This window comes from Danio rerio, chromosome 8, assembly GCF_049306965.1.
Source record: "Danio rerio strain Tuebingen ecotype United States chromosome 8, GRCz12tu, whole genome shotgun sequence".
Taxonomy (NCBI): domain Eukaryota; kingdom Metazoa; phylum Chordata; class Actinopteri; order Cypriniformes; family Danionidae; genus Danio; species Danio rerio.
This window is the reverse complement of record NC_133183.1, coordinates 9,576,807-9,601,931: the sequence shown is the minus strand read 5'-3', so window position 1 is coordinate 9,601,931 and position 25,125 is coordinate 9,576,807. Positions and strand designations below refer to the sequence as shown.

The 25,125-nt window shown below is 37.6% G+C and overlaps 2 protein-coding genes across 14 annotated transcripts in view; both read right to left on the bottom strand.

Moving 5' to 3' along the window:
• Window positions 1-3,958, bottom strand: part of abcd1 (ATP-binding cassette, sub-family D (ALD), member 1) — a 39,624-nt gene extending 35,666 nt beyond the window's left edge. Inside the window, exon 1 of one of the 2 annotated variants that reach the window (XM_005166714.6) lies at window positions 2,015-3,958. In XM_005166714.6, the coding sequence (XP_005166771.1) occupies window positions 2,015-2,935 (921 nt within the window). In that variant the 5' untranslated portion in view covers window positions 2,936-3,958. The remainder of the gene's footprint in view (window positions 1-2,014) is intronic. The other variant, NM_001111186.1, reaches the window with a different exon arrangement.
• Window positions 3,959-5,149: 1,191 nt separating this feature from the next.
• ccdc120a (coiled-coil domain containing 120a) overlaps window positions 5,150-25,125 on the bottom strand; it is a 125,490-nt gene continuing 105,514 nt past the window's right edge. For 4 of the 12 annotated variants that reach the window (XM_017357413.4, XM_073910062.1, XM_001921784.9 and 1 more), the window contains exons 8-12: window positions 22,989-23,130; window positions 20,975-21,076; window positions 15,728-16,720; window positions 14,063-14,162; window positions 5,150-5,962 (exon numbers count right to left, since the gene is read on the bottom strand). In XM_017357413.4, the coding sequence (XP_017212902.2) occupies window positions 5,909-5,962; window positions 14,063-14,162; window positions 15,728-16,720; window positions 20,975-21,076; window positions 22,989-23,130 (1,391 nt within the window). In that variant the 3' untranslated portion in view covers window positions 5,150-5,908. Of the gene's footprint in view, window positions 5,963-11,428; window positions 14,163-15,727; window positions 16,721-20,974; window positions 21,077-22,988; window positions 23,131-25,125 lie in introns of those variants that run through there. The other 8 variants (XM_021478365.3, XM_073910063.1, XM_073910065.1 and 5 more) reach the window with 5 other exon arrangements.

Genomic DNA, 25,125 nt, shown 5'->3' with positions numbered 1-25,125 from the left:
TTCGACATTTAATTTATACCTATTGCTCCCCTAAAGCCTGGTTTATACTTCTGCGTCAAGAGACCGGCGTAACCCATGGTGCATGCAACGCCTGTAGCTGTGCATTTATACTTCTGCACGCTGTCTCTGCTGGTCTGCATTACAATTTGGCTATGAAGTAGAAATCAGCCTTACGTCTAGACTGGTCGGGACATAACAGTCCTTACTTTTTGGTTCTTTCTGAAACTTTTTATTTAATCTTGCTATTAATACTCCTTGATTACTCTTTTTTTATTGCTTTTACTTACTAATTGTCTCCTTTTATATTTTAGTGTCTTCTCTGTTTTTAGTACTTCTATGTACAGCACTTTGGTTGTATTTAAATTAATTCATTCATTCATTTTCTAATCGACATAGTCCATTTATTAATCAGGGGTTGCCACAGCGAAATGAACCAAGAACTTTTTCAGCATATGTTTTACACAGCAGATGCCCTTCCAGCCGCAACCTATCACTGGGACACACATACACTACGGACAATTTAGTTTACCCAATTTACGTATAGAGCAGGGGCCTCATGTACGAAGACTTGCGTGGAAATCATACTAAAACATTGCGTACGCACAAAGCTGTAAATGTGCGTACGCAGAAAAAAATTCAGATGTAAGAAACACTGCGTACGCCGAGTCTCACGCATATTCTTTTGTACATCCGAATGAACGTGAAACTGAGCGCAACATGCACGAGCACAAAACCCCTCCCTGCCTCCTCCCCCGTATGAATATGCTAATGACTATGCAAATGGTAAAACCCAACGAAAAAGCAATGGCAAAAGCAAGCAAAAAGAGAAACTTTGAACAGAATGTGAATTGGAGGTGCTGCTTTCGGAGGTAGACCGGAGAAAAGTGGTGTTATTTGCAAGTTTGTTTTTCGGAATTAACAACAAAAGAAAAAAAATAGAGTGGGAGAGTTTAGCTGATGCGGTTAACACAGTTGGGTCTGAACATCGCACTGAGTGCATTTAAAAAAAAATAGTCTGGTTTATATCTGTAAAATGTTGCAGCACTCTGAACAGTCTCAGTGGCGCGCTCGTAAGACGCATGTGATCATGTTTTGACACGTTCGAGCATGAACTCGGCTCGAATCCAGCGTCTGATGAACTCTTTCTTCTTTTTTTTCCCCCGCTACATATCATATTTTGCCTACTATTTATCATGAGAAAGACTAGTAGGAATCATTAATAAGTTTGTGCATCATATTTTATTTGCACATTTATTGAATGGAAATGTTTCTGATTCACGCTTGCAAATTCATCTTCAGATAGTGTCTTTATAGCAATGTACGTGCGGTAGATCGCTCAGATTACATTGGGAAAACAGGCGACCGCTGCAAATTGTGCTTTAATGTTTGGCTGGTCAACTGTATGATATGGAAACCATATATACATGCTAGATGAACCTGTCTCATACAGCTGCCATTGCAAGGCTCAAAGACACTTTGTAGAGAGGAATTTAACACAACTGCCTCTAGGAGTCGCCAATGGAAATAAAACAGACACGCACAAAAAATGTGCGTACGCCAGCCAGAAAGCTGCCGTGAAGCTGCGCACATTCCCACGTTCAGTTCATTGTTAGTAAATCCAAACGTGATCGATTCTGAGCGTGAAACCTGGCGTACGCAAAGTTTTTGTGCGTACGCAGCGTTGATACATGAGGCCCCAGGTCTTTGGACTGTGTGTACCCAGAGGAAACCCACACCAACACGGGGAGAACAAGCAAGCCCCACACAGAAATGCAAAATGACCCAGCCGGGGGTCAGACCAGTAGCCTTCTTGCTGTGAGGCGATCGTGCTGCCTACTGCACCACCTTGTTGTGTTTAAATGTGCTTTATAAATAAATATTGTACTGTATAGTATTTTTCATTGTATGGAGCAGCTTAAACATGCTTCAAAACAACTTTTGTATTCCATGAAAGAAAGAAACATGAGGTAAATGAATGATGGCACAAAACCAACCCAAGAGGCCGTTTTCTCACCTTATGTCCTCCATAGAAGGCGATCTCCTCTGAATTGGCGATGATGCGCGAATGCATGTATCTCAGGTCTCCTTTCCTCCTGGCTTCCTCTGCCACCAGTTTACCAAAGCGGGGTGAAAATGCTCTAAGAACCTTGGCAGTGAGTGCCACCACGATGCCAGCTATGACTGACGGCCAAGTGGTGTTGGCGCCTTTGGATTCAGCCGTTTTAATGAGCGTGTAACAAGTCACCACCACATCCAAGATGGGCTTGGTCAGGTTTGAATACAGATGAGCCACAGAAGCAGCAAACATCACCACATCTTCGGTCAACGACTGGTCAGGGTTTGCCAACCTGCCGTCCATGTTGCTGACACGATAGTAGGTCTGATCGCTGAAATACAGCATGTAGGCATGGGTGACCAGCCGAGTGCGGAAAGCAAGGGTGAGCTGACCCTCCAGGTACCTGATGGCACTGTTCACAAACGTGGCAGGAATAGCAATGAGCAGCCATTTGGTTAACTCCACCACAAACGCTCTAGGATCCTTCTTCACAATGGTTTTCACTATTTGCCCGTCCAAATTGGCCACATAGATGGAGAGAAAGGTGCGTGAAATGAGAGCCAGAGAGTGGAAACCGAGCAGGCCGAGCTCCTTGCAGAAAAGCCGAGGAAAGAGGATTTTCAAGAGGCGAATCAACCTGTCGAAAAACTCACGGTTCACCGCTGGTGAGCGTTTCCTTTTCCTCGCAGCTTCTACTAGGGGCTCTCCATTGGAGGTAAGCGGGTCAGCGCCCTTAACTTGTTTACTAGTCCTTCCTTTGAGCTTGCCGAAGAAGTACGGGGATAGTTTCTTCACCCCATAGAGCGCAATGAGAAGCACAACAGCCTTTTTCACCAGGGGTTTCTTCAGTTGAGAGGGCAGTTTTGAGTACACAGACATTTTGTTTGTAGCTTATTGATGCTGGGATTGTTCAAACTTGTGGTTATTAAAAAGCAGGTCTCTCCTGAACGCAGATTTGTTTGCGTAAACTAATATAAATGCAATATCAGAAAACTGACAGCATGGCAAACTGACACAATCTACGGGAAATCTCAAGTTTAAGAGACAGCAATGAGATTAAATGGAGGAAAAGCGATAGTTGTTGTGCGTATTTGTATGTATATAAATTTTATAGATTAAAAAATTGTATTGATTATCATACAAAATGAAATATTTGTACTTACTCTAATATAACACTCTAGAATAGAGTATAAAATCAAATGTTTCTCATTTTAATAAATGACATGAACTTTACCACACATATTAATATCTTTACTTACTGTCTGACAACAAATGTTGCATTTATATCGTTATTTGTTTCTGCTAACGGGTTTTAGGAGAAAGTTCACACTGAAATGTCATGACTTATTTCGCCACTGTGGAAATAGTTGCTTGTTTACAACGATAAAACATTACAAGTTTGCTGATTAAACTACCGTAAAGTGATATATCGTTATAATCTAACAAACAATATATCCTGACTTCAGAGGTAGTTCAAATGACAGCTAGCAAGTCAAGCTAATAAACTCCGTGTGTACTATAAACAATCAGCGTGTCGACTCACACACACATTAAAAACTGAACACAGCAAGTTGACTATAAACTATTTACATGTTAGCATTTGCACACTTTATAATCAAAATGTCAAATAGGTGTCTTTTAAATTGCGGTGCTAGCGCTGCTGGCTAATATTCACTTTACTTCAACTTCCTCCGTCCAACTTTTCCGTCTGTTTTGATCCTCGTAAAGGTCATTTTCTCAGCAGATCGGAAGTCTGACAGACCCTCGTCATGGTGAGCACATGAAGTCCCCGTCATGTAACTCAACAACCGGTCTGAAAGCAGAATTGAAGCCTCCGGTGTGTGTTTGAGTCTATGCGTAAATCCATCAACCTCACCGGGTCTCCGGTGGTGGAATCAGAGTAAACTGCGCCGATAGGTGGAGTAAACACGGACATTACTCACGCCACACAAGACAAAAGTCACTACTGTTTTCATCATCACTGGCATATTTCCAGTTTATTGAAGCTGCTGTGATATCAAATCAGCTGTAATTCAATTCACTTCAGCGTTATTTCCATGATTGTAAGAGAGCTATAAGTATATAAATGAAAAAATGATGACATACTTAAAACATATAAACTAACATGAAGAAACAATGAACAATACATTTATCACAAGTTTGGAATTTAATAATAAGTAAAGGTTAAACTCGGATTAATGAATACAGTGTTCATTCTTAATTCATGTTAGTGAATACAATAACATTTACTAAAGTAACTGTATTGTAAAGTTTACGATAGATAGATAGATAGATAGATAGATAGATAGATAGATAGATAGATAGATAGATAGATAGATAGATAGATAGATAGATAGATAGATAGATAGATAGATAGATAGATAGATAGATAGATAGATAGATAGACTTACCGGCCACTTTATTAGGTACGTCTTGCTAGTACTGGGTTGGAACCCCTTTTGCTTTCAGAACTGCCTTAATCCTTCATGGCGTAGATTCAATAAGGTACTGGAAATACTCATCAGAGATTTTGGTTCATATTGACATGATAGCATCACACAGTTGCTACAGATTTGTGGGCTCAGAAGATGGGTACACTGTGGTCATAAAGGGATGGACATGGTGAGCAACAATACTCAGGTTGGCTGTGGTGTTGACATGATGCTCGATTGGTACTAATGGGCCCAAAGTGGGCCAAGAAAATATGCCCCACACCATTACACCACCCTGAACCGTTGATACAAGGCAAGATGGATCCATGCTTTTCTGTTGTTGACGCCAAATTCTGACCATCAGAATGTCGCGGCAGAAATCGAGACTCATCAGATCTGGCAACATTTTTCCAATCTTCTATTGTCCAATTTTGGATAGTCTGTGTGAATTGTTGCCTCAGTTTCCTGTTTTTAACACATAGGAGTGGCATCCGGTGTGGTCTTCTGCTGCTGTAGCCCATCTGCCTCAAGGTTGGACATGTTGTGCATTCAGAGATGCTCTCTCTGACTGTCTGTCTGTCGGTCTGTCTGTCTGTCTGTCTGTCTGTCTGTCTATCTATCCATCCATCCAGGCCATATTAATAACACAAATGACTTCATATGACCAAAAACACTTTATTAAAAACAAACTTTGTACAGTCTTGTCTTTTTTTTAATAAGATTTCTTGTATAGAGATATAAAATGTCAGAAAACCAAAAGAAAAACAGCAAATTATATACAGTCTTGGAAAGGTTTCTTCCAAAAGTGATAAAACACACGAGCAAGTAATCGGGGAAACCGAAACAGGGAAGATATAATCTCCAGAAGTATCCAAAAACACACAAAGGAAATCTACATCTTCAGAAAGTGTCAGCAATTAGGTACCATGACATACTGTAGAAGCGTTACACAGATCACAAACCTCATTGGTTTTATTTGCGTTCACTTTAAACCAACGGTTATAATTTAAAAAATAAAAGGTTGTTAACCACACTGCTCATCCTTTAGATCATTATCTGATTCAGTCATCAATCTTTCTATAAAAAAACGATAAATCGTGTGATATAAGATGACCTTAAATGTCTTCAGCAGGGTTTTACAAGCATCATAAACATTTGGAAATCTCCTCGCATGTCACAAGTCTGAAATAAAATGGCAAGAGAAAAAAAAGGTTTCTTCTATTAGTGACACTTCCATGCATCAGTGGCGTTGATTTCAAACAGACAGACCATAATAAAAGCAGCTTTCAGTGAAGTCCTGAGACAAGCACGGCAGCATTTGGCGACAAAGTATCTGAGAAAGTGTTCGATTGCTTCAGAGTTCAAATCTCAGAGATTTATTCATAGTGGAGGCTTTCTACATGTAGATGTTTTTCAAGTCCTACATCAAGATGCCAGTTGAGGATGACATGATGAAATAAACCATGGTGAGAATCTATAAAGGAGAACAGACACCTGCATGCATTGGTATACATCAAGGTTACACTATAAGAAACACAGCAGACTACATCTACCAGAGTGAATTAGCCAGCTATTCAATGGCTGTTTTTCAGTCCTAAAAGAGCAGTTTATGAAACACCAAATTTATTACACTTTTTATTTAAACTGGCTGTATAAGAAATACACATTATTTCAACATGGAGCTTAGTAGTATCTTATATAATGCATTTCACTGCAAAAATATATGTATTTTTTTCTTACTTAGAGGTTTTGTCTTGTGACAAGTCCAACTATGGGGGGGATTGGGCAAAATAAAAATCAAGTGAAAAAAAAGTTTTTTTTTATTTTATTAAAACGGGCAAAATATTCAGTCAGCAGGGTTCAGCAAAATAAACTTGTTATATATATATATATATATATATATATATATATATATATATATATATATATATATATATATATATATATATATATATATATATATATATACATACATTTTTTTTAATTAAGTGTTGATGAATTGTTTATTTTTTACATTGATATGTTACATGAAAATGTTGATGAGAACTTTAAATTATTTATCTTGTTTTAAGGAGAAACTCACTTAATTTTTTATTTACTAATTTAAAAATAATTTTAATTTAAGCACTTTTTAAAATTTTAACAATGAATTTTTAAATACAAAAAATAAGTTTTAATTATTTAAATGTATTTTTTATTTAAATTAACTACTTAATAAACTTAAAAAAAGAAGATATTTTAACTACAAACAAGACAAAACCAGTGGAGTCAGCAAAATAAAATAGTTTTTAAATGATTTTTCTTGTTTTAAGAAGAAACTCACTTTTTTTATTTAAATAGACTAATTTTCCTCTTTTTATTCTCACTTTAAGCTTTTTATATAAAAAAATAAAATATATTTTGTACTTGTACAGAGCTACTTAGTTTGAATTATTTAAATTATTTTTTTATTTAAATTTGCTACATTAAAATATATTTTTACTACAAACGAGACAAAACCAGTAGGTTCAGCAAAATAAAATATTTTTTTCATTAATTTTCTTGTTTTAGGGTTAAATATTTTTAAATTGACTATTTTTTTATGATTTTAATTAAAGCGTTGTATTATTCTTATTCTTAGAATTTTTAAGTTAATTATTTTTTACTTGTACAGAATCTTCTTAGTTTTGATTATTTAAATGTATTTTTACATTTTTAATGTAACTTGCAACTTAATTAACTTTTTTTAAAGATATATTGACTACAGAAAAGACCAAACCAGTGGAGTTAGCAAAATAAAATAGTTTTTACATTATTTATCTTGTTTTAGGGAGATTTCATTTAATTGACTAATTTTATTATAATGTTGTTAGCACTTTTTTAAAATTCTCACTCTGAATTTTTTTTAATAAAATATTTTTTTTACTTGCACAGAAAATGCTTCTTAATTTGAGTTATTTACATGTATTTTTAATTAAAATTTGCTACTTAATTAACTTTTTAAAAAGATTTTCTAAATACAAATAAGACAGAACCAGTGGAGTCAGCAAAATAAAATTTCTTCTTGTTTTAAGGTGAAACTCACTTAATTTTTTTTAATTGAATCATTTTATTACAATTTCTTTAGCACTTTTACAAAATTCTCACTCAGAATTTTTAAATGAATTTTTCTTTGCTTGTAAAGAATGTGCTTCTTAATTTCAATTATTTAAAGGTATTTTTTATTTAAATTTGCTACTTAATTTACTTTTTTCAAAGATATTTTGGCTATAAACAAAACGAGACCTCTAAGTAAGAAAATAATTATTTAGCAGTGTTACTATTTAGGCACAATGGTTGAAGATTGGCAACCTGGCATTAGTAGGCAATGCCACATTCGGAGTATCACAATTCATCAAAGAATTTCTAATGGAGGGCGCAGGAAAATTACTAGTCTTGGCAAAGTCCCGATTTGAGTAATTAATCCTTTTCAGTTCCTGCAATCTGATTACTGAGAAATACAGTAAATATTGACATCTGGAGTCAATTCCATAGAAAACACAATGAACGTTTGCAATTAAGGCGCTATACACAAGAAGCTGGTGATTCTTGCCATGAGTACTGCACCTGGCAGGCTGCTGATGGGGATTGAAACAGAGCCGGAAAACAGATTATGGGGCTCCTCCTAGTGGACATGGTTAGAAAAACCTGATCGCTAAGTCAAAACGCACAATTCTGTAATAATTTACTCATCATTCTCTTGTCACAAAGCTGTTTGAGTTTCTTCTGTTGAACACACAAAAAAAAAAAAAATTCAAAAATGCAGCAAACCTGTAACCATTGACTTCCATGGTATTTGTTTTTATGGAAGTCAATGGATACAGGTTTTTAACATTTTTCAAAATATCTTCTTTTGTGTTATTTTGAAACAAGAAACTCATAAAGGGTTGAAAACCACCTGAAGGTGAGTAAATAGTAGGTGCGTTTTCATTTTTGAGTGAACTATCCTTTAAAGAAAATCCATGTCAGCCACATTTCACTCCAAAAAAAAAAGGTTAGTGTGTATGGGGTTTTCAAGCATCAAAAGATTAAAAGTGTAAATATTTCATTATAATTGATTAGAATACAATTATAACAACTTATCCAGCATAGACCCTTTCAGCTGCAACCCAACACTGGGAAACACCCATACACTCCTGCATTTACACACATACACTACGGCCAGTTTGGTTAATTCAATTCACTGATAGTGCTTGTCTTTTGGCTGTGGGGGAAACCGGAGCACCTGGAGGAAACCCACACTTTTGAGCTTCCCGATTGTTTGTAATAATTGTTTGCATAAACAGTATGAAGCAGCACAACTGTTTCAGCACTGATAATAATATGAAATGTTTCATGTGAAAGGATCAAGTGAGATTGAAGACTTTGAATGACAGGAATAAATGGCTAATTCAATTTCACTCATTCAATCATTTTCCTTTGGTTTAGTCTCTCCTTCAGAGGTCGCCACAGCAAAATGAACCAAAAACTGTTCCAGCATATGTTTCCCAGTACTGGGTTTCTGCTCGAAGGGCATCTACTGCATAAAACATATGCCAGAATAGTTGGTGGTTCATTCCGCTGTGGCAACCTCTGAAATAGAGGCTAAGCCGAAGGAAACTGAATGAGTGTATTATAATAATATTCCCATTCAGTCTGCAGTATATATTACACTGTAAGCCATTGATTTGTGTGCTGAATCAAAGGAACTCTTCTAGTCATCTCAACTTACATCAGTCACACTGACTAAAAATACAAAGTTAATCTTGATATAACTAAAACAAATTTAGTTGAAATTTTAATAACTTATTAAAACTAGTTAAAGTAACAAATCATTTTTGTTGGGAATATTTGTAATGCAATTTGCTACAGTGTAGGGCTGTGAACATGGCTGTAAACCTATCATTTATTTCTTAAATATAAGTATTTTAATGTCAATACAAAAAAAAGGTACTGTAAAGTCTGTATATGTCCACAAGAGGGCGCAAATGTACACTCCTGCATTCACACACAAACACTACTGTCAATTGGTATATTCAATTCACCTATAGCGCATGTCTTAGGACTGTGGGGGAAACCGAAGCACATGAAGAACACAGGGAAACATGCAAACTCCACATAGAAATGCCAACAGGACTCGAACCAGTGATCTTCTTTCTGTGAGGCGATCGTGCTACACATTGTGCCACCGTGACGCACTACGCAAAATCATTGATATATATTGTCACCTTGGAATTTTAAGGTTCTATCTGCGTTCTGAATGATTTTGAGATATTGAGCTTCAAAAATTTCGCATTCCATAGCAAACAATATGTGTGCAACATTTGTTTTTTTAAATAAAAAGTCTTAAAATGTAAACAACTTACAAAAAACATCACACAACAAAAGTTGTCATTTAATAAGAATGTCAATAACTCAATTTTGACAAAAATGTCAGATAGAACCTAATAATTCTAAAGTGACGATATTTTACCAAGATTTACAGAAGACGACACCTACAAAGGAAATGTCATTGAGTGTAATAATAATAGTTTATGTTTTTAAAAGTGTGGTCAAGCATATTTAGAACAAGAATCATTTGATGACATATCAAAAGACTGTATTTAATGACCTCAGTTCAGCCCCAAAAGAACATTTAATTTCCATTTAAAAACGTTACAACTACCTCTAATTTGTCAACAAAAACTTTTTATTAATTTTATGTAATAAAATCAAGAGTTCAGCGGCACGGTGGCTTAGTGGTTAGCAATGTTGCCTCACAGCAAGAAGGTCGCTGATTTGAGTTCCGGCTGGGCCAGTTGTCATTTCTGTGTGGAGTTTGCATGTTCTCCCCATGTTGGCGTGGGTTTCCTAAGGGTGCTCCGGTTTCCCACATAGTCCAAAAATGTGGTATCGGTGAATTGGGTAAGCTAAATTGTCCGTAGCGTATGAGTGTGTGAATGAGTGTGTATGTATGTTTCTCAGTGATGGGTTGCAGCTGGAAGGGCATCCACTGCGTAAAACATATGCAAGTTGGTGGTTCATTCCACTGTGGCAACCCCAGATTATTAAAGAGACTTATCCGAAAAGAAAAAAAATGAATGAATGAAAATGTAGAGTTGGGCGGCATGGTGGCTCAGTAGTTAGCACTGTTGCCTCACAGCAAGAAGGTCGCTAGTTCGAGTCCCGGCTGGGCCAGTTGGCATTTCTGTGCTGAGTTTGCATGTTCTCCCAGTGTTGGCGTGGGTTTCCTCCGCATGCTCCGATTCCCCCACAGTCCAAAGACATGCTGAACAGGTGAACTGGATCAACAAAATTGTCCATATTGTATGAGTGTGTTTGTATGGGTGTTTGCCAGTAAAGAGTTGTGGCTGGAAGGGTATCCGCTGCGTAAAACACATGCCAGAATAGTTGGCAGTTCATTCCGCTGTGGCAATAAATGAGGGACTAAGCTGAAAGATGAATGAATGAATGAATAATAATAATAATAATAATAATAACGTAAGTCGCTTTGGATGAAGACATCTGCTAAAACAATAACTGTAAATGTGTGTTTGGTTTGTGTTCTATCATATGTTTCATCATATTAATTATATAATATACCTTTATATTCACTATAGTGTATATATTTTAGCTCCTTTATATTTCTCATTGCTCTTAATGATCATTCAGCATTTAAAATTCACCCAGTAATGACATTTGTTTTTAAAAATCTGCAGAAATCCAGCATCACGCGTATTATGATTATCCTTAAATCCATAAATAATATGATTGTTTTCTTCTATTACACTAATGAAAACTGAGTTTGTGCTTCAAATCCAAAGCCCCTGTTTTAAAACAAATCATTTTGTTTTCTGATAGTGAAGTGAAATGTGTTCTTGACCGGTTTCATGAGATTCACCCTAGCGTTTATTTTTGCAGAAATGCTATTTTTAACAATGCTTTCTTGCAGTATGCATCTCTGTTTTCTTTGTCTATAGCAATACTGGTATATATAATTACAGCCTGAGAAATTAGAAACAGTAAATACGACCTTTGTGCCATTCCTCTTGTCATCATCCTGAATAATTGTGTTTATACCCCTCTACTATTCTAATGTGGAACTAAATATACTAACAGATCTCATGAAACAGTTACTGACTCCATAACAGTCCGACAAAGGTTTAAGATTTGGCTTTTTTTTCTCCTACAAAGAAAATCGTTAATCAAAAAAGTTTAATTTGATCTAAACACAGTCTGGTTTGATTGTTATCTGCATAGAAATATTATAATAATAAAAAAAAACATTTTTCCCTCGAAAGACTCTAAATGTACTACTTTTATGCTGTTTCACCAGCGACCGATATTGGATTTTCTCATTAAATGATTGTGTATTCAGTTGAAGTCAGAATTATGAGCCTTCTATAATTCAAAGGCTTAACTAGGTGAACTAGGTAAGTTAAGGTAATTAGGCAAATCATTGTATAACAATGGTTTGTTCTGTAGACTGTTGAAAAAATTTTTGCTTACAGGAGCTAATAATTTTGACCTTAAAATAGTTTCAAATAAATTAATTACTACTTTTATTCTAGCTGAAATAAAACAAGTAAGACTTTCTCCAGAAGAAAAAATATTATCGGAAATACTGTAAAAAATTCCTTGCTCTGTTAAACACATAGACTGTAAAAGATATGGATGTAGTATCCGTGACGTCACCCATAAGTTTCTGAAGAGCGCAAATGAAGCAACAAGTAGGCGTGGCCAACCATCGCCATTTTGTTCGTGTGTCATCTCGCCGCCCAGGGGTTCCTAAAAAAGCCAAAGAGGCGGAGCGTGAGCGGAGATACAAACCCCTTCTAGCATTTTGCTTGGACAGGCTTTTCTTTGGGAGAAACGCTTAATACTTCATTACCTGCGACTCGTTTTTGTTCTGACCACATGTGCTTAGTTGTGTACCAAATCAATAAAGTGTTTAGTCTTTTAAAAACACTGCTGAAACACATTGAGCCACTAAACATTGTTCTTATGACGTTTTTCTACGGGAGGAAAATGCGAATTACTTCCAAATACATCAAAAATAGTCTGTTAGTACATGCAAGGCTATTTATGAAATCCAGTCATAACACTGTATGACAACGTTTCGGATGACTGTTCTAGAGCCTACAGCTAATCAGCCTATCAGATTCCGGAGTGCATTACAGCTCTAAAGAAAAATATAAATGATAAATGATCTTAAATAAAACAAATACATTTATAAAGATGGTATATAAGCATATCATTACACTCACCTGGGAAATGGGGGCAACTTGAATGGTTTGTGAGCACAATTAGGTGCACACAGAATGCCATATTATCTGATATACAATGGCTGCGTCCAAAACCGCCTACTACTCAGTGGGTACTGCATTTGAATTTAAACGTACTACTCGGCCGTTAGAAAAGTACGTTCTATACAGTATGAATGTGAAAAGTATGAATGGAATTCGGACGTACTACATCCGCCATTTTGTCATGGTCACGTGACCTACATGCGTCAGTTGCGTCGCTTTACTTCCATTCATGAATTCGCTTGCGGGGCATCATGGGATAGCGCAGCATGCATGGGATGCGCACTCCGGAATCTCGCCGGAAGTAGTAAGTCATCCGGGTACTTTTCGCATACTGATTTTCGAATTCTATGAATTCGGACATACTACTCGGCTCGCATACTGATTTTGGCGTACTATATAGTATGGAAGTATGCGGTTTCGGACGCAGCCAATGTATATGTCGAGTTCAGCGGCTAATCAGCCGGAATCAGCTGAGGTGAAGTGACGCGACCAGCAAGACCTAGCTGTCACTCAAGTGGCCACCCCCTTAATTATGCAGACTTAATGTAACTTAATAAAAATGAAACGGATAAGTTATAAATAAATTCACCCCCCTCAAAGTTGTTATGAAGAGTAATATTAGCTATATGCACCAAAACCATCTCTTGTACCAGACTGTAAACATGTTTTATCAGCTGTAAAATTGACCATTTTAGCATGGCAGTCAGTGAACATATGGAGTTCTTGGAGCCAGCCCCCTAAGGCGATTCGATGAATTGCAGTTTTAATTACTGCCGTATTGGCTTCATAAAGGAGAGTGGGAGATTGCCGCCTGGTTAAACACCGTTTGGGAAACATTTGAAAAAAAAATAAATAAATTCACAGGAGGGCGAATAATTTTGACTTCAACTGTTTGTATGTTTTAAAATGAATACAAATTAAATAATATTGTTGTTTAATAATAGGAATGTGCTGACATGATGTCTATTTATATAGCTTTCTACTACTTTTTCTGATCTACAGGGAGATTTACCGAACTATTGTATATATAACAAGTCTACAAAAACCTGGAGATGACGTGAAACAAGAAGACAGCTTGATTTCTTGCTGAAAAGTGTCTTGAGCACATGTGTTTGTTTGTGGTGGCTTAGCATTTTTTAGTATAAAAAAAGATGCTTGACTGATTTCTGTAATTATTTGTTGAATTATTCAGTTGTATCCACTGTAAGGAAACAAATTCTCTATTTTAAAAGTCTGCCATAGGCTGGTGTTTGCTGTAGTGTCTTTGTGTTTGTTTTTGCGTGTCAGACCAGAGTCCCCGGCGTGGGTCTGTCATTACTGCTGTCTGTTAGTGTCACTTCCTGCGTTTTTGATGAAAAGGATTCCTGGTACAAAGAAAGCTCGATTGACCTGTAATGAACAAGAAAGAAAAGATGAAACGTTTAAAAATGAAGGATCAAATATGGTAATTGTTTGCAGTCAGCAATAGGATGTGACTTTTATTTCAAATAATTGTTGTGCTTCTGAGCTTAAATAAATAAAATAAAATAAAATAAAATAAAATAAAATAAAATAAAATAAAATAAAATAAAATAAAATAAAATAAAATAAAATAAAATAAAATAAAATAAAATAAAATAAAATAAGGATGCTATCCTTCTGTAACTCAGAAAACCACAGTAAGCTATTTTGGATATTTGACGCATGGATATTTAAGATGTTATATCATTAGGGATTTATGGTCAGCTAAAGTTCTAAAGAACCTTTTTAAAAGTAAACCCCAATTTAAAGTATTTATTATAAAGCAATTTAGTAGGTATTGCAAATGTTTTGCTTTTTTCAGCCTGTTTGAACTTTAAAGTTCATATTATGCCATTACTTATTCTTGCATACTTGCAGGCCTACTTTAATAAAATAGAAAAATATATAATCATCAACTAAAAAATGGTGGAACATTAGATAATAATATTAATTAGTAATTTTTTATGATAATAACAATAATATATATATATATATATATATATATATATATATATATATATATATATATATATATATATATATATATATATATATATATATATACACACACACTTTTGTGAGGTAAAAAATAAAAGAGGGGCCCTTGAATTTGTTATAGCCCCAGGGACCAAGGTGTTCTTAATCTAGCCATGCCTGTGTGTTTTAAGCAATGTGTAAGGGTTTTGGATCTGCATGCGCTCTTCTTTTAGCTGGTCAGTGGCGCGGCTGGTCTGAAAATAGCAACAAATCTCCCCAAGCACGTCTTGTGCCTCATTGTGACAGGTAAATGACAGCGTCCTAAATGTTAAAAGAAAAAGTTCTGTAAAGTCTGTATATGTCCACAAGAGGGTGCAAGTGAGCACAATATGCAAATTAAACCAAAAGTCAACATTTTTCAAACTATTTTTTTTGTGTTAAACAGAAGAAAGAAACTCAAAGATTTAAAACCACACGAGGGAGAGTAAATGGTGAGGTATTTTTCATTTTTGGGTGAACTATGCCTTTAAGATGGGCGTAATCAGGATTCCCCTTTTGTGACGCTGTTTTAAGACCATGAACCTGCACCGTGCTGATTATGTCTTGCGCACTTCTAGACACACTATTTGTTTGTTTGTTTTACAATGTGCCCTTGATGTCATCACTAGTATATAGTTGAATTATTAGCCCTTCTGAATTACCTTAACTAGGTTAATTAGACAAGTTAGGTTGATTACGGTCATTTTATAACAGTGATTTGTTCTGTAGACAATAAAAAAAAAGTATTCCTTATGGGGGCTAATAGTTTTAAAATAAATATAAACTGCTTTAGTTCTAGCTGAAATTAAAAATACACTTTCTCTAGAAGAAAAAATATTATAGTAAATTTCCATGCTCTGTTAAACATTATTTGGGGAAAAAAGAAAAAGGGCTAATAATCCTGACTTCACCTCTATATATTTAGTTGTTATAATTACCTGCCGTGCAGAGGGTGTCCATGAAACGTGGCCGACTGGGTCATCTGTGAATATGCTGTGTCCGTCTGGAAGGACTGAGGCTGGTGTTTGAGTGGGTGTGAGTTGTGCAGAGAGGAGGTGGTCCGCCTGCGCTGCGTCTGCGTTCCGTCTTTACCCTTCCCTCCGGTGGCCGTCTGTCCCAGTGCGTTCCTCAGATACCAGTCCCTCAATCCCTCCAGCGCCAGCGCCTTGTGCAGGCTGCGTGTGGGGTCATCAGGGGTCGTGGGGCCAGAGGATTCAACAGGGTAATGGGGCGGCCTATGTGAGTGCTCCTTCTGCCCTGTGTTACCATTGTTTTCAGTGTACGCCGAGAGCAGAATGGATTCTTGCTGGTGCTGCTGTGAGGAAACAAATGGCCCGCAGGATTTAGTCCGTGTCACTTTGACTCTCCGCGGATCGCCAGGCTTTCCTCTTAGCATTAGCGGGCTGTAAGCTGGAGGGCCGTTACCCAGGATGAGCTGCTGTGATTGGGGAAAGCCGTTTCTGTAGGGAGGCGGTGGAGCATTGGGACCTTCAGGCCACGGTCTAGTTTTTGGACCATTTTGAAGTCTTTGTTGTTGCATCTTCTGCTGCTTTCCCCACACGTAATCCATGAGGATTTCACTGTAACCACCACCTCCATTTGAGCCTCGACCTCCTACTGTCGAACGTACACGGGACAGTTCAGTGTGTCCGTTTATCTGGCGTTCGGGGCTGCTCCGCTGGGGCTGTTTTAAAGTGGTGTCCATCAGTGCTTCTGAGCTCTTGTATGGGCCGTTTCGTCCTGGCCTCTGAGCTCCGTCCTCTGCTGCGGAGCCATGCCGGTCCAGTAACGTCTCCGAGCTATTGCTGCGTCTGTGGCCCTGCTCGTAGGACCCTGAGGACCCCTCCTGAGACTGAACAGGCACCTGCAGGGGCGCCTCGGGATTGTCTGACCACTGCTTCACAACTGCAGTGCCGCTGGATGATTCTGACCTGTACAAATACATGAGACATTATAAATATATATGATAATGTTTAGGGTCTGTGGGATTTAAAACATGCATATTTTTATTCAGCATAATGCAGTCAATTTATCAAAGGTGTCAGTAAATATGTTTATAAACTTGTATTTATATAGGTGTTTGTCTAAAGTAATGTCAGATCAATTAAATATATAATCAAGAACAATTGCTTCATGAATTATAATTCATGATTGTGGCAAGTGTGGCAGGGCCGAGAGCCGTGATGAGGCGGGTGGCATGAGTAAGATAATCAGAGACACCTGGATGCATCGCCTGCCTCGAGTCTAACAGAGGAGCACTGAAAGCTAAAAGAACCAGAGACGCCAGTGCTAGACAAGAGAGACCAGGCCTGGATGTTTTATGTTTTGCTTTCAGTTTGACGGCCGTCTCCATGAGGAGTTGCCTCTTTTTTTTTTTCATTGTTAAATAATTGAAAAGAAACTCCTTCTTCCCGATGGCCAGGTGGCCATCTAACTTCATTACAGTGGTGCCGAAACCCGAGAGAAGTAGAGACACATTGTCCCTATGCCCTCGCCGCTGAGAGGGAGGGCGAGTGTTCGGGAGTTAACCCGAGTGGGGGAGAAACCCGTACATCTGCCTAGAGTGCCAGGGAGGCCAGAGGCTGACGAGGAAAGGGTCTGCCTGCTGCTGGCTCCCAGCATGGGGAGGGGCAGGGGACACGGCGCTCACCACCGCAAGGGAAAGAGCTGTGAGGAGCCAGCCCAGAAAAGCCGGGTGAGACACCGCTGTCTGCCAGGATGCCGGAACCTGCTGCCTTCCACCGAAGCGGGAGCAGAGCAGGAGACAAGAAGTGCCACCAGCCAGAAAAAAAACCCAGGAGTAGGTGCCGACACAGGAACTTTATCAGTACATGGATCAGTGGATCATGGAACAGTTTCTTCCTCCATTTCACAAGTGTAAGTAAGTGCGATTAAAATGGTTGCCTCCTAGTTTTCTCTAGCTTGCAAATGATGTATTTAATTGTGTTTTGATACTTGTAACCACTTGTACTGTATCAGGTTAACTCTTTATATTCTCATATCGGGTCTAATGCCACGTTAAAGAAACGTGATGCGTACTGCTTTGTTTACGTATTTAAATACGTCTGTGAGCTCATGCTCCAATGCTGATTGTCATTGCTATTGCCACCGTCAGCTGTTCCTACACAAGTGCGGCAGTCAAGGTTCAAAATAGTTTTATTTGCCACTGTGTGGATTAATACTCGGGTCATGGTTCAGAATAGAGCAATATGCTAATGCACCACTGCACTGCTCTCATAAATACCTGCCAATATCTGTCCCTGAAAATCCGGAAGACTGGGGGGGGTTAGGTTCGGGAGTGACATGTCTGAATAACACTGTTGAGAACCGGGAACTGTGTTCTGTGGTGTAAGTAACCACTATAAAGTGTGTTTCGGGCGGTCACTGCAATCGGATCCTATACCAATATTATTGACCCGGGGGTTTCACAGACCTTACCAAAATGCTGAGGAGGGGGGTAGTTACGGGAGTTTTCCGGGATAAATACAAAATGGGTGGGTGGCTGGAAATTGGTCTGAAATACAGGAGACTCCCGGGAAAAACAGGAGTGTTGGCAGGTATACTCACACATACACTCTGCCTACTTCAATAGAGTGTCCAGCATGGCATATCAACAATGTCTCTCGCGGAACGCTGTCGACCAATCGCAACAGGCTGTCGTCTGTCCAATCGGTGCAGATTAGCTTTGCGCTAAGGAGGGGTTTGGGAACAATTGAATTGCTGAACGAATCATATAAGAGTCGCTGGGATAATTAGGTAAAAATAAACGCATATTATACGAAAATGAAAGTGTTTTTTGAGCTTGCATCCAAATCAGCCTGTTGTTGGAGACCCTTAAAACCAAAATATGACTCTTTTTATTGTATAATAGGGGCTCTTTAATTATTAATAAAACTATCTTTGTAAAGATACTTTACCTTTGGTATGATAAATATATTGATTTATATAATTATATACATTAATATTTATTTTTTTTAATTACTTGCATTCACTAAACATGATCTACTGATCAACATTAACAGGAGAGCCATTTTTTAATAAGATTTCCCTTTTTTGCAGAACATTAAAGAGCCCATATTATGGGTTTTTGAAAATTCCCCTCCATGTAGTGTGTAACACAGCTCTAAGTGAAGTGAAGTATCCAGCTAAGGCTTAAATCTGTAACAATACAGTGTTTAAAACGGTTGATTCATCTATAAAAGAGTCGACTCATAGTGCTTTAAACGAGTCGCCTTGATACCGAGTCATTAGGTGTTTCGCCATGACGTACGAACGAAACCAAGTTATTCACGTGCACGCGCAAACCCGGGAGATTTTAAACCTGAGGCCCCGCCCTCTGACGCAGAAACCCAGACACACACACAAACACACGCACACAAACACACGCACACAAACATGAGGTCGATTAAAGTCACACTGCAGATGGATATATTGAGTCTCTACCCAAAGATGAAACCTCAGCATTATAACCAAGCAGTTGAAAACTACTGGAAACTTCTGGAAACTACATGCTACAAAGAATACTTCATCAGCGTTTGTTAAAGGAAGGATCAGTAAAGAGTAAGTTAACTTACTGATGGACGTCAGGATGGGTTTCTTCCTCCATTTCTCAAGTGTAAGTACGTGCGATTAAAGTTGTTGCCTCGTTGACTCTAGCTTGCAAATGTATTTAGCTTGCTATATTCTCTTATCGCGTGCAAAGTCACGTTAAAAACGCGACGCGTGCTGCTTTGTTTACGGAGCTCCATGGTAGAGGTCTGCATTCCCGCGGCTGTCCCCGCGCCAGATTTCTGCGGCGCTGGAATAAATGTCCGAATAAATCGCGGGAGCGGTCGGTAACGGGTTTAATTTGGGACGGGAGCGGGCTGTCTAGCAATATCACGGATATTGCTATGCGAATGAGAAAGAGAGAGAGAGCATTGCTTGTGTGTCTGCTTGGTGCTTGTGTGTGTGTGTTAGTGCGCACGCGCGCGTATGAGAGAGAGAACTTTGTCTGTGTGTGTGTGCTTGGTGCTGTGTGTGTGTTTATACAGACAGCTTGGCTGTCTGGACTGTATAGCTGGGTGATTTTTGGTTTTGTTCTCCCCCGCTCTTTAGCGGGATCGGGCGCAGCGGGCAGAAAACGGGGCGGGTCGGGCACCGGGCCAACAAATTCTTCATATAAGCGGGAGCGGTCGGGTTCAGGCTAAACCTGGCGGGTATGGGCGGAAGCGGGAGCATTGTCGTCCGGAGGTGTGTGTGTGTTTTTGTGTGTGGCAGCTAAAGTCCACGCCTACACTATCGAGCGTGTATGAACTGTGATTACTTTCTTATTGCTGATTAGCTATTGGGCATTTCACTCTCTGACTGAAGGCAGTCGACCAATCGCGACAGACTGTCATCGGTCCAATCAGCGCAGATTAGCTTTGCGCTAAGGAGGCTTTGGGAATAAATGAATCACTGGACGATTCATACAGGAGTCGCTGGGATAATTAGGTAAAAATAAATGCAGATTATAAGACCATGAAAGTGTTTTTTGACCTTGCATGCATCTTAGACTGTTGTTGGAGACCCTTACAACCAAGATATGACCCTATTTCATGTATAATATGGGCTCTTTAAAAGATGCAAGAGATAAAGAAATAAATAGATATGAACAATACTGGTAACCAAACAGTTCTGATTCCAATGACTTTCACAAAAACCAAAAATATAATGGAGGTAAAAACTATTTAGTTATCAGCATTTATTAAAAATGTTTTTTAAAGCAAGATCTGCACATTTTTTAACAACGACATAGTAATGAAGATGGTGATGACAGCATTTTAGTTTCTGGGTGAACTATCCCTTTAAGCAGCCCAAGTGAATCTCAGATTTAATGACAGATGCACAATACATCAGTGTGTTTGAGGATCTCCCAGCACAACACAAAGCTCTGTGTGTGTAATTACATTGAGTAGCACATAATAGTGCTTTACAATTTAACCTCCTTAGACATCCATTACTTCATTATGCGTTATTGCAAATAAGTAATTTAATCAAAATGTTTGTGCTATTATCAATTCTGGCCTTTTAAACCACAATAAAAAGCATTAGCCAGATGTCTGTATGGCACTGAACTGAGTCAGCTCAGTTTGTGTGTGTGTGTGTGTGTGTGTGTGTGTGTGTGTGTGTGTGTGTGTGTGTGTGTTTTGTGCATTTGTAACCTGATGTGTGCTCCTGTTATTCCATTACGGGACAGGAGAGGAGTTGCTGGTACACTTCGTCCTTCCAGATTTGATACACTTCTGGGAAGAGAGTGACTCGGGCTGGGAGAAAAAAAATTAATATATATATTTGGTTATGAATGCATTCTAGAATGCATTTAAAGGGATAGTTTACACAAAACTGAAAAATCTGTCATCACTTACTCACTCTTCGCTTGTCACAAACCTGTTTGAGTTTCTTTCTTCTGCTGAAGAAAAAATAAGATATTTTGAAAAATGTAACCAATGACTTCCATAGTATTTGTATTTCCTATTATGGAAGTCAATAGGTACAGGTTTCAAAATAGCTAATATTTTGTGTTAAACCTTGAGGGTGAGTAAATAATGAGTAAATGTTCATTTTTTGAATGAACTATCCCTTTAAAAAAGTTAAATTGAGAAAAATAACAGTTTTATAAAATGTCTTATAAATGTATGCTTTGATTCACAATTGTGGCTTTATTATTTCTAGTAAATAAAATATAAAGTGCCTTTTTTATGATTTAAGAACTGTAAATTTAGCAGGAACAGTTGAGTAAAAAATTATTCAGTGCTGCGGTTAAACAAAGCCTGAATATACAGTGGGAGCAGTTAGGTGCTAAATAAAACCTCGCAGGAGTCCCGCACAGACCTCCAAAACAGAAAGCACTGACTGAATGTTCATATCACTGTTTACAAGTGCTGAGAAAAAGCTGAAATTAAAATAGGAAAATGGGTATTTTAAATCTGAAACGTGCTTTAATCAGTCGACCAATCACAACAGGCGGTGCCATGATCTGGACCAATCAGAGCATAGTAGGCTCTTAAAAATGCGGGGTTAAGAGAAACTGGCTCTTTTGAACAACCATTTCAGTCACACTGAGAGAAAAGTTAATAAACAATTATGAGAAAGTCAAAATTTTAATTAATCTAGGATAGATGTAAACCTACTTTAAGAGACATTTGAAAAAGAAAATTAGTCTTTAAAGGTCCATGAAGTGATTTGAAATTTTTGTTGGATGTTTGACTTTCAGGGGTTTTTTGTGTGTTTTCTCTGCCTCCCTCTTGTGTCTAGTCATTTGTATGCAGTTGCACCTGTTATTAATTCCCTTGTTTCCCCGTCCCCAGTACTCTCACCTGTTCTCCCTAATTATTTTGGCTATTTAGTCTCCCCTTCTCCCTCTTTCTGTGCTTGATAATTGTTTCTGTGTCTGAGAGCTACGTGCGTTACCTCTCCTCCCAGATCAGAAGATTATACCTCTTGTATTTCGTCTTGTCTAGTCCTATTTGTCTCAATCCACTTATTCGATCATCTGTGCTCTGGCTCACCTCTGCTCTACACACAGTCCACGCATGAACAAAGTCTCACCATCAGCTCGGTTTCCTGAGGTCTGCCCAACATTATCTACTGTTTAACCCAGAGGGTCTTTTCGTTTGACCAGTCCATCATCGACCAGAGGAGGGCCGATCACTGACTGCCTGTGTTCTCTATTATATTTTTGAGTGACTTTCTCCTACTTCTTTTGAGAGCAAAGTTTTTGATTTCACTTCTGTTAATAAATCCTCTTGAACTGCTCCCTTGCACTTGGGTCTCCTTTATATCCTGACATTGACAGCTTGAACTGAAACATGAAGACGGTACACAACTGTGTAGCACACTACCTTATGGATATCCCTAAAACTAACATACTGATTCTATGATTTAATTTATGTGGATATTAAAATTCCATCTTCATTGTGTAATTGAAGCTTGTATTGCTACAATTTGTACATATATACAGTTAGAATTATGATATTTCCTAAATACCCTTAAATGAAACAGTAGATGCCTTTTTTTCTGCATTTATTCAATTACAAACCTCATGTGTTTTTAATTTAGGTGATTATCTAGGCCAGGTAATGAGCACTGATTCAACTTTAAATCTAAATAAATGTAAAAACAGTTGTTTCTTTTGTCCGTTACTGATCATAGATGCTGTGTGTGGTGTTTGTATACCTGGCTGAGCTGGCCACAGAATTGCGGCGTGTTTTCATCTCATAGTAGATCTCCACAGGGGAGAGTTTTCGAGAAATTCTGTTGTCTGGACTCCCGGAGACCAGCTTAAGACGTGAGGGTGACAAACTGTCAGAGACGTCTTCTAATAGAGAGAGACAGAGAGAGAGTCATGTGAGCCTCAGACAGATCTCACCTTCTTCTATAGACCATTTCAATGTGGTTATGTCATTGGTCCATGAGCCTACCGTCTCCTGCTTGTTGTCAAACTATTTCATATCTGTATCAAGAGGCGAATCAATCAAAACTTGATGTTATAACAGCTATCGTAACATTATTTATTTATATGTTGATCTTTTGGACTCTGAGAAGCTGTGTAAATGTAAAATGTAAAACAGGAAATACGTCAGGACCATTGTTTTTGTTTACATCCCTCAAAATGGTCTATACGGTTAGAAGAACTTAACAGATACAATAGTATTTAAAAGTTATCTTAAGGCTATTGGGATTTATTTTATATAGCACTATTTATTATTTATGTGTAATTTATGTATATTCATAATTCATATATAAGTAAACCCCTCACAAATATATCTTTTGAATTAATTTGTACTACAGGATGCTATACAATACAATACTTGTGCATATACATTAGCTTAGTCAGTATTGAAGCCAAAACTGCAGCTTGTCTATCAGAATAACTTATAAAACAGTCCAAAAAGTAGTGCACCAAAGTTAATATGTTAAGGAAAATTAATAAATACATTTTTAAAAACGAGGAAAAATCAACAGAAGCAAAACAATTATGAAATTTGCTTAAATTGTATGGTTTATGTATTTTTTGCAACATTAAGCATGAATTTAAATGCATTACCTTTCAATTTCTAAATATGTTTGGTGACTAAATTATTATTTTAATAAATACAGTTGAAACCAGATGTTTACATGCACTAAAAAAAGGAACATGACCATTTATTTAAAAAAAAAAAAAGTCTGATGGTAAATCATACTAAACGTTTACAATTTTAGGTCCGTTAGGATTACCTAAATCATTTACATTTGCTAAATGCCAGAATATTGAGAGAATTCTTTTTTTTATTTTTTTTGAGAATTTTATATTAATTTCTAGTCGTCATAAGTTTACATACATTTTTAGCTTTGCTTTTAAACAGTATAACTTTGGTCAAGTGTTTTGGGTATCCTTCCAAAAGCTTCTCACAATAGTTTGAAAGAATTTTGGCCCATTCCTCCTGACAGAATTTCAGATTTGTTGGCTGTATTGCTTGCACAAGCTTTTTCAACTCTGCCCCACAGATTTTATATAGGCTTGAGTTCAGGGCTTTGTGATGGCCACTCCAAAACATTCACTCTGTTGTCCTTAAATCACATTTTAACTAATTTGACAGTTTGCTTAGGGTCATGGTCTGTTTAGAAGAACCATTTGTGGCCAAGTTTTAATTTCTTGGCTGATGTCTTGAGATGTTGCTTCAGTATTTCTGCATAATGTTCTTTCTTCATGATGCCATCTATGCAGTGAAGTGGACCAGTCCTTCCTGCAGCAAAACAGCCCCACATGATGCTGCCACCCCCATACTTCACAGTTGGGATGGTGTTCCTAGGCTTGTAAGCTTTCCCCTTTGTCCTCCAAATGCAACACTGGTCATTATGGCCAAACAGTTTAATCTTAGTTCCATCAGACCACAGGACATGTCTCTAAAAATTATTCTGTTTTCCAGTGTAATTTAGCAAAGTGTATTCTGGCTTTTTTCGTTGATTCTGGCTTGTTGATTTCCCCATGCTGTCACAAAAGGAAGCAGTGTGTTTGAGGTTTTCTTTAAATACTATTCTACAGTCGTGCCTCCAATTAACACAAAAGACATCAATTAGCCAATCAGAAACTTCCAAAACTTTGACACCATCATCAGAGCTTTTAGTCTTGCATCAGATGCATAATCAGATGCATAATAGTCTTACTGCATGTAAACTTGACTTTCAAGAAAAGTTATAACAATTTCTCAAAAAATCTCTCTCTCATTATTCTGCTATTAAGCATAACAGAAACTAAATTGATAATCCAAACTTACCTAAAAGAGAAAAAGTTTAGTTACATTAACATCTGACTTTTTATTTAAATGGTTAT